The sequence below is a fragment of the Cebus imitator genome, unplaced genomic scaffold, assembly GCF_001604975.1.
Source record: "Cebus imitator isolate Cc_AM_T3 unplaced genomic scaffold, Cebus_imitator-1.0 Scaffold30, whole genome shotgun sequence".
In the NCBI taxonomy this organism is placed as follows: domain Eukaryota; kingdom Metazoa; phylum Chordata; class Mammalia; order Primates; family Cebidae; genus Cebus; species Cebus imitator.
The window spans coordinates 9,689,169-9,698,422 of NW_016107345.1; the positions used below are offsets into that span (position 1 = coordinate 9,689,169).

A 9,254-nucleotide genomic window follows, 5' to 3' on the forward strand; every position below is an offset into this window, starting at 1 on the left:
TGGCAAAATGATTGAATGATTGCTCTGAACGTAATCTCATTAATGGGGGTGCAAAAAAAAAAAAAAGCACTTCCCAGGTCAGGGAGAATGTATAAATGTCCATTGCCATCGAGGTTCTGCTATTTTTGAAAAGCTGACGCGACTCCAAGGACACAGTTCACAGAAATTTGGTTCTCAGCCCCAAAATACTGATTGAATTGGGGACAATTCCAAGGACTCTCTGGCCAAAACCCGTGAAGAGGCCCCAAGAAGAAAGCAGTGAGGAACTTTTGATTGCTGACCTGTATCATACCACCCCAGCATGTGCACTGGGGGCTGTGCCAGATGCCTGGGGGGCACCCTCATTCCCCTTGCTTTATTTGGCTTCCTGGCTAACATCCTGTTATTTTTTCCTGGAGGAAAAGTGATAGATGACAACGACCACCTTTCCCAAGAGATCTGGTTTTTTGGAGGAATATTAGGAAACGGTGTCTTGGTGAGTAGGAAAGCCTTAAAATCCCCCCTAAGGGAGATTTCCCCTTCTCCCAGGCCCTTTTTAAATCAGGTACCTATTGGCGAGATATTTAGTTGGTAACAGAAGCCCAAACATTGCATGATGAGAGGTCAATGCCTTAATTTATTTCTCCTTTCTGTTAGGAGCTGACAAGGACACGTCAACTAAATTTACTAAGTAATTAATCTCCAAGCTTGGGCTGGCAGTTCTCATGTGTCATTTGAGTCCATGAACTGAAGTGGAGGCCACATAATTTCTTGATTCCAACAAGATAGTGCACAAAACAACAAGGCTGCAATGCTTTCTAGCAAATTGATTGACTTAAAACCACCAAGAGAAGCAGTTGTCAATGCAGTCCTCTTCCACTTAGGACCTAATGATTTCTTTACCAATAGAATCGGGAACCTCCAGTTGAGAGAGAGAAAGGGAGAGAGGCTCATTTTTCATGACAATTGAGGACAGTTCAACGTCATGACAGCTGAAGTTTCTTACTCCTTTTCCTAACACACGATCTAAATGGAAACTCAGATCTTGAAATCTTGCCTCATTGAAGCTGGTTAGTCAGGCCAAATGGAACCTAAGCACTCCGTAACACTCCATCATCCCTCCAGCCATGCTCTGTTACTTTGCCATTCCCTTTGGGCCTCCAGGTCCCTCATTATGGATGGGGCTTCTTATAAAGTCAGGCAGGCTTAAGCCCTCCCTTCAGCTCCTGGACTCTCTCTGAGGTGCTTCTCTTGCTGGTAGATGATCTTCCCGGCACTGGTGTTCTTGGGCCTGAAGAACAATGACTGCTGTGGGTGCTGCGGCAACCAGGGCTGCGGGAAGCGGTTTGCGGTGAGTTACCATGGGGGGCAGCTACTAGAATTACTCCAGCATGCTCTTTCTGTGCTGGGCAGCATGGGGGTGGAGACAAGTTATCAGCTCCAGTCAGGACTCTGGGAGCAGCTGGTGAAGAGATAAAACTGTGATTCTTCCTGCCAATGTGAGAAATAATAAGAATTTTCCAAAATGTCATAGCCCTCATACTTATAGGATATGAATACTTTATTAGGTTTTACAAAGTGAAGGGATGTCAGAGCTGGAGATTCAGACGGGTGCCGTATACAGATGCAAGCCTGGAAGGCGGAGATGGGGCTATAGCATTTCTCTGCCACTGAGAGGCCATAAGAACTTGGACAAGCCATTTCTCTTCTCTGGCCCTGAATTGCCTCATCTGTAAAGGGAACTTGGGATAGGATAAAAGATGGTATCCTCCCCTCCCAGTAGCCTTCTAGTTTCCTCACCTACACCACTTCCCTGTTCTCTATCTCTGAGGCTCAGCACCTCCCGGCTTCCACTGGGCTCACCTCAGGACTTCTGTTTCCTCTCTTGTTTCATGCGGTCATCCATCTTTTAGTAGGCGAAGTTACTAGAGACGTTAGGAATCAAAGTTCCAGGGTGCAGTGGAAAGAATACTGGTCCATGAGGACAAGTCCCATTTTACAACTGAGCAAGTCATTGTACTGCTTTGCCTACCTTTGCTCATGTGTAAAGCACGAAGCTGGACTAGACTGGAATTTCTCAAATATGGGACAAGCTCTGGTAGTACACAGACGTGCTATATCTTTCAACAACATAGAATGTTATTCCCATTCAATTTTCCCTCAATCCTTTTGATTCTATCAAGAAAAAGATCTTATTCTGATAGGCATAAATCTTTATTTTTATTTTATTTTATTTTATTTTATTTTATTTTATTTTATTTTATTTTATTGAGGCAGGGTCTCACTCTGTTTCCCCAGGGTAAATCTTGGCTCACAGCAGACTTGACTTTCCAGGCTCAAGTGATTCTCCCACCTCAACCTCCCAAGTAGCTGGGAGTACAAGTGCACCACCCTACCTAGCTAATTTTTTGTATTTTTAGTAGAGACAGAGTTTTGGCATGTTTCCTAAGCTGGTCTCAAACTCCTGGACTCAAGCAATCCACCTGCCTGAGCCTTCCAAAGTGCTGGGATTACAGATGTGAGCCACCATGCCCAGTCGTCTTTACTATTTTTTTTTACCATTCATAATCTCCCTTTCTAACAAAGAGAGGACAAGTTTTAGGCTCCAGGAATGAATGCAACATTATTTAACTAAAATGCAATAATATTGTGTTACTATCTGCTAATTATTCTAATTTTTTATCCATGTAGTGATATAAATGACTAAAATGAGAGTTGATGAAAAATATTAAGAGTTAGATATATTGATGAGGCAGAAATGCAGCATTGTAGAACTGGAATTATTGGACTGAAGGATGAGGAAGGCCAGTTTCTCCTGCAATCTCCAATGGTTTACTTGTCCACTTAAAAGATTCATGAACAGCAATAATTAACCACATTTACTTTAACTTCTTCAAGGGAAAGTTGCACCTATCTGTTCTTAAACAGGATCCTTTCAACATTTCTTTCTTACCATTATTTGTTCATTTATTCGATCAAAAAATATTGAGCACATGTGAAGGACTGAGGCTGGTGCAATGTGCATACATTACAGATTCCATGTGAGTTCAAAGGTCAGTCAAAGATAATATAACAACATGAGTCCCAAATAAGTATTGGTAATTGTTATGTTAACATTTAAAATCATCATTTACAAAGAGATGTTTTTAAAAACCCACAATTTAATATAATCATAAAATATACGTTTTATATAACAAAGGATATTTTATGTAATTATAAAGGAAAAGAAGATATGTATAAGTTATTTTTCCCTTACATTATAATCCTATTATACCTTGTGAATTTTTGGGGGATAAAAGTTGGAGATGAGGATTTTTTTTTTAATTAGCAATTAAGAAAATTGGATGAAAAGAAAGAAGAGTCATTTCTTTTGGAAATCTGACATTTCATACCTCGTGCTGAGTTAAAGGCTAAAGACTGGCTAGTATAAAATAAGGGGTCTTTTGTTTGCTTGATTTTTGTTTTTAGATTTACATATAACCACAGTGAGAAGTGAAATAGCATTCTAAGTTTTACACAAAACTTGGTTTTTAAAATTAGACATAAATGAAGTCCAAGATGAAGGCAAAAAAATTGTTTTTGTTGATGTTGTTTTTGAGACAGAGTTTCACTCTTATCGCACAGGCTGAAGTGCAATGGCACGATCTCCGCTCACTGCAACCTTTGCCTCCTGGGTTCAAGCGATTCTCCTGCCTCAGCCTCCTAAGTAGCTGGGATCACAGGCATGTGCCACCACACCAGGCTAATTTTGTATTTTTAGTAGAGATGGGGTTTCTCCATGTTGGTCAGACTGGTCTCCAACTCCTGACCTTAGGTGATCCACCCGCCTCAGCCTCCCAAAGTGCTGGGATTACAGGCATGAGCCACCATGCCCAGCTGAAAAAATAGTTTTTATAAGCACGTTTCATTAAAAAAAAGTTTGGGTCAATAGGATCTGAAATATTTGGTCTTCCCAATACAATTTTTGTCAGTGGGGGCTGTCTAAGCCTCATGTAGAACAGGCCTTTGGCATGAGTTGAGAATAACTTCTCCAAATGACCAGCTGACCATCCAAATGATGAAGCAGCGTACATCAAAGGACTGCTGTGCCAGACTGTAAACCAAGGCACCTAGCAAGGCTGCCCCGGGCCAAGGCTGACCACATTCTGGAGAGCCAGCAGAAGGATTTCTTGTTTTTGATTTCTTTGTTTTTAATCAGCTGCCAATTTTTAAGAATTCAGAGATAGAACATAAAGAATCTAGATATCTGACTTTTTTCCCCAAGAAATAAAATGTTAATCTGGCACCCTTAGGCTTGCATTTTGGCACAAGCAGCCAGGGTGGGCCTTGTGGAGCTCAGCACTGGGCCTGGCTGAGCTCCACAGGGCCCATCCTGGCTGCTCCAATCAGTTAGGGTCCCTGCCCTGCCCTTAAGGCCACTGAGCGCATGCCCCTGCTTCAGACTCTTGTTTCCTTGATGTTATGTTCTGAGGCTTTGGAGCATCAAGCAATAATAATTTCTTTCTTTTCTTTTGTCTTTTTTTTTTTGAGATGGTTGGGGGTCTCGCTATGTTGCCCAGGTTGGTCCCAAACTTCTGGAACTCCTGAACTCAAGCAATCCTCCCCACTAAACGTCCTGAGTACCTGGGGCTACAGGTGCTTACCACCTCACCTGACTGATCATTTTTCCAAAATGAGGTATTTGCATTTTGTCAGACAAAAAGCAAAAACTACAGCCTAATTTGGAGAGAACTATACTGCTGAAGTGCTGAATTATTTTCCAAAGGCTCATGGCATTCCCCCTCCAGGTTCCAGGTGCTTCAGGGATGCGGGGCTTCTGTGGAGCACTGCACAGGAAGCCTTGCAGGCGGAAAGGCATGTGAGGCAGACACAGACTGGGCCACCAGCTACTGGGCTGAATCCTCTGCCCTCTCTACAGCCTGCTCTCTGTCATTTATTTTCCTGGCTCCTCTCTCTCCTCTTATCTTCATTATATCTTTCTGGAACATTTCCCAGAAGCTAACTGCACCATTCACTTCTCTTTCCTTGGGTAGCAAAACCAAGAAGTAGGAGATGGGAGAAGCAGGATGTGGTGGCTGCAGAGATAAAGCAAGACAATGAGCTGGAAAGAATCTTGGATCACCTGATTCATGGTTTCTTGGTAAACCCAAGACCCCCAGTGGCTTCTCGGCAGCATGGCAGTGGCTGGTCAGCATCTCTGCCCTCTAATCCTTCTAGAAAATGGATCTCTCAGGGCCTAGTAGGCCAGCAAATTAATTTTGTTAACTTGCTTATGTTAAGTACGTGTTTTATTAAGAGCCTTTTGTAAATCTTGGATTTGACTCAAAGGAGTGTCTTTAATAATGAGACCAAAGGCAGATTGATGAGGATATGTGTTGGATAGGCAGGCGTTTCACCATCCTTAAAGCATATTAGATAGATCAAGGCCCACCTCACCCATAAGCAGGGCCAGATGATCAATCTCCCTCTTTTGAAGAAAGGTCTTGGTCATGTCCTAATGCAGTCTGTGTGCTGTGGGCCCCACTTCTTCCCGTGTCTGGCTCACTAGTGCCCCCTAGAGAGCATTTCTGTGGACTCCCTCTTGCAGAGGTCCTGCAGGCCAAAAGCATCCCTAAATTACCTCCTCATTCCTTAGAATGACAGCCAGTTTGAGGAAGATTTAAGAAAGACAATTCCTTTAGAGAAATGGAATATATTGAAAGAAAAATTAAATGTTTTCTTCAGCAAATATTTTCTTTTTGTTTGTTTGTTTTTGAGATGGAGCCTCACACTGTTGCCCAGGCTGGCGTGTAGTGGCATGATCTCGGCTCACTGCAACCTCCGCCTCCTGGGTTCAAGCGATTCTCCTGCCTCAGCTTCCTGAGTAGCTAGGATTCCAGGCACCCACCATCAAGCCCGCCTAATTTTTTGTACTTTTAGTAGAGACGGGGTTTCACTATTTTGGCCAGGCTGGTCTCGAACTCCTGACCTCATGATCTGCCCACCTCAGCCTCCCAAAGTCCTGGTATTGCAGGCATGAGCCACTGTGCCCAGCATTTTCAGTAAATATTTTCTATGTTTCAAAATCCTCTGCTACAAAACGGATCGTGGCAGTTACTACCTCTCATACAGATGTTGTGAGTTCTAGAGGAAGATTTTGCAAGCATTGGTGTAAGGGAAGAGGAAGGAAGTACCAACTAAGTACCTAGGGTATGGAAGACACAGAGATCCTCAAAAACCACTTACTGGATGAATGAAGTAAGTGAACATCTAGGAGGGAAAATGGGCTTTCCATATTTATCAGGCTCAACCCTTACAACAGCCCTCTGAGTTTGGCATTGAACTCCTCATTTTACAAATGAGGAAACTAGGGCTTCTGCAAGTTAAGTTTCTGACTGCCACTACCCCTACTCCCTTCCCAAGCCTAGCCCAGGCAAAAAATAGAGGATATTAATTTTTAAGTAGAAAAAAAGACTTCAGGTCATCTCTGTTCCTCCTTACTAAGGAGCAATGTCCATGCCCTCGGGAGACACTTTGGCCAACATAAGCACCTACACGACCCAGCACACACCAGCTGGGATCTGATGGTACCTGTCTGTCTCCAGAGCCCAACAGAAAGGGAGGTTTTCAAGCTGACAACTGGTGAATTAGAGGACATATGATTGCAGGCCTTCTTGTCTACTCTTTCAAGGGAAACATTTACAGCATATGCTGTACACATTTCTTTAACAATGTGAGCAGAATTTGTGCCCTGAGCAGCTATGAGAGAATTAGCCTGTTGACCTTTTTCTCTTCAGGGTTATGCTCTCTATATTTGTGTAAAGTAAGTGTGTGTGTGAGGATATGATAACAAAACTACTATAATATAATAATGACATTGATCAAGTGCTTGTTAATGTCATGGGAAATTATCCAAACCTTGGGAACAGAAAAAATAATTCTGAGTGTCCTATCAGTGAGGCATTGGACATTGCTAGTAGCCTCTCCCACCTGGGGATGATCTAATTTTTGAGAGCTGTGCACTTTTACTGATTAGGCTATCTTACATATTATGTGTAAAGCAGGTACTTATTATTGAGCCTTATTTTACAGAAGAGGAACTGGAATAAAAAAAGATTAACTTCCCAAGATCATGAGGGAGGAACCAGAACTCAGATCCAGATCCATTTGCCTCTAATCCATACCTCTGACCACAACACAGTAGTGTCCTTCTTCACTATTCACTTAAACTAGGTGGAGCATGCCCACAGCACAAAAACCGCAAAGGAATTCTCCCTTATCTGATTTCAAAGTCTGTCAACTTCCCTCCTCAGAGGTCCTCGCTGTTCTCAATTACTGTCTCCTTCCAGAGATATCCCAGGACTTTTGCCTATTTACTGTAAATAATACCAATTTTGAAGTGTCTGCTCTCTAATGTACTCAAGTTGCTCAACTTGATATCAAGAACCTTTCTTTTCTTTTTCTTTCTTTCTTTCTTTCTTTCTTTCTTTCTTTCTTTCTTTCTTTCTTTCTTTCTTTCTTTCTTTCTTTCTTTCTTCTTTCTTTCTTTCTTTCTTTTTTTAAGACAAGAGACAGGATCTGGCTCTGTTGCCCAGGCTGGAGTGCAGTGGTTCAACCTCAGCTCACTGCAACCTCTGCCTCCTGGGCTCAAGCGATCCTCCCACCTTAGCTTCCTAAGTAGCTAAAACTACAAGCACACACCACCACCCCTCAATAATTTTTGTATTTCTCGTAGAGATGGGATTTTACCATGTTGGCCAGGCTGGTCTGGAACTCTGGGCTCAAGTAATCTGTCAGCTTTGGCCTCCCAAAGTGCTAAAATTACAGGCATGAGCCACCAAGCCTGGCCTTTCTTTCTTTTAACATTTTGTGTCATGAAACCCATGATAAATAAGTTATTCTATGCTGGCTTTTAGACTGATCATATCTCTAAGAATTTGAAATAACTTAAAGCTACATGACACAGCATATATCTTGCTTCCTGTGAGTTATCCATAAAATATGCCGAAACGCCCCCCTCCTTCACAGAATCTGTTTTTCTCTGTGACAGCCTAGTCTTTCATGAAGACAACTCAATCTGCCACATGTCAACAAATGTTTCCAGACCACTCAGAACCTATTTCTGAAAGGGCGGTAGGTAGCATTAGAAGAAACTGCCCTAAGTGTAAGATTTCACTTGCTCTAATCCTAGAGTTATACTAGCTATACCTAACTGAACAGAAATTTGGCTGGAGCATGGAGTTGGCTAAGAAACAGAAAACCAGCCATATAAGCTCTCAGTAAGAATTGTAGGCCAGGTGTGATGGCTCAGTAATCCCAGTATTCTAATCCCAGTAATTTGGGAGGCCAAGGAAGGAGAACGGCTTGAGACCAGGAGGTTGAGACCAGCCTGGGCAACAGAGTGAGATCCCATCTCTATTTAAAATAAACTGAAGAAAACAAAATTGAAGCAGCATTTTCCAAAGCGTTTTCTTACAAGGACTCAAAGAAAAAAAAAGTATAGGATTCAATAAGAATGGGAAACTGCAAGTACCATGTATACCCAACTGCAGGTATAAAACAATTCTGAACATAAAACCATGTCTTATTTTCCCATGAAGAAACTTCAGAAAAGCTATTTAACCAACAATAATATATAAAATTTCAGTGACATAAACATATTTTAAATCATGTTATATAAAATATGAAATAATTTTAATATATTGATTGTGAACTGACATTTCTCCCATTTATTATTTTTTTGAGACAGAGTCTCATTCTGTCACCTAGGCTAGAGTGCAGTGGTGTGATTTCGGCTCACTGCAACCTCTGCCTCCCATGCTGAAGCAATTCTCCCACCTGAGCTTCCTGAGTAGCTGGGACCACAGGTACAGACTACCATGCCCCGCTAATTTTTGTAGAGATGAGGTTTTGCCATGTTGCCCAGGCTGGGCTTGAACTCCTGGGCACGTGTGATCTGCCCACCTCAGCCTCCCACAGTGCTGGAATTACAGGCTTGAGCCACTGCGCCTGGCCCATTTAGTTTAAAGTAAATAAATATTCATGTTTCTTTTGCATCAATGTATTTTCTACTACTAAAGACACACTTTGAACCATCAAAAAGCTCCCACAGCACATCTTCTTTTCCATTTAAGTTTAAATACAACATTTTTGTGTCTATGCATGATGTTGTCAGGAAATTACACTCTTAGTCACAAATATCAATTCTCAAAAGACAAAGACAATGTTAAAACATTCCTTCTACAGGTATATATTAATGATCTCCACAATTATAAACATGAAGTGTGCTTATTTTA

At 41.9% G+C, this 9,254-nt stretch overlaps 1 protein-coding gene across 1 annotated transcript in view; it reads left to right on the top strand.

Annotated features, from left to right (window-relative positions):
• TM4SF4 (transmembrane 4 L six family member 4) overlaps positions 1-9,254 on the top strand; it is a 29,540-nt gene continuing 20,286 nt past the window's right edge. The window contains exons 1-2 of the mRNA XM_017523832.1: positions 1-475; positions 1,241-1,330. Coding sequence (XP_017379321.1) covers positions 302-475; positions 1,241-1,330 — 264 coding nt within the window. The 5' untranslated portion in view covers positions 1-301. The remainder of the gene's footprint in view (positions 476-1,240; positions 1,331-9,254) is intronic.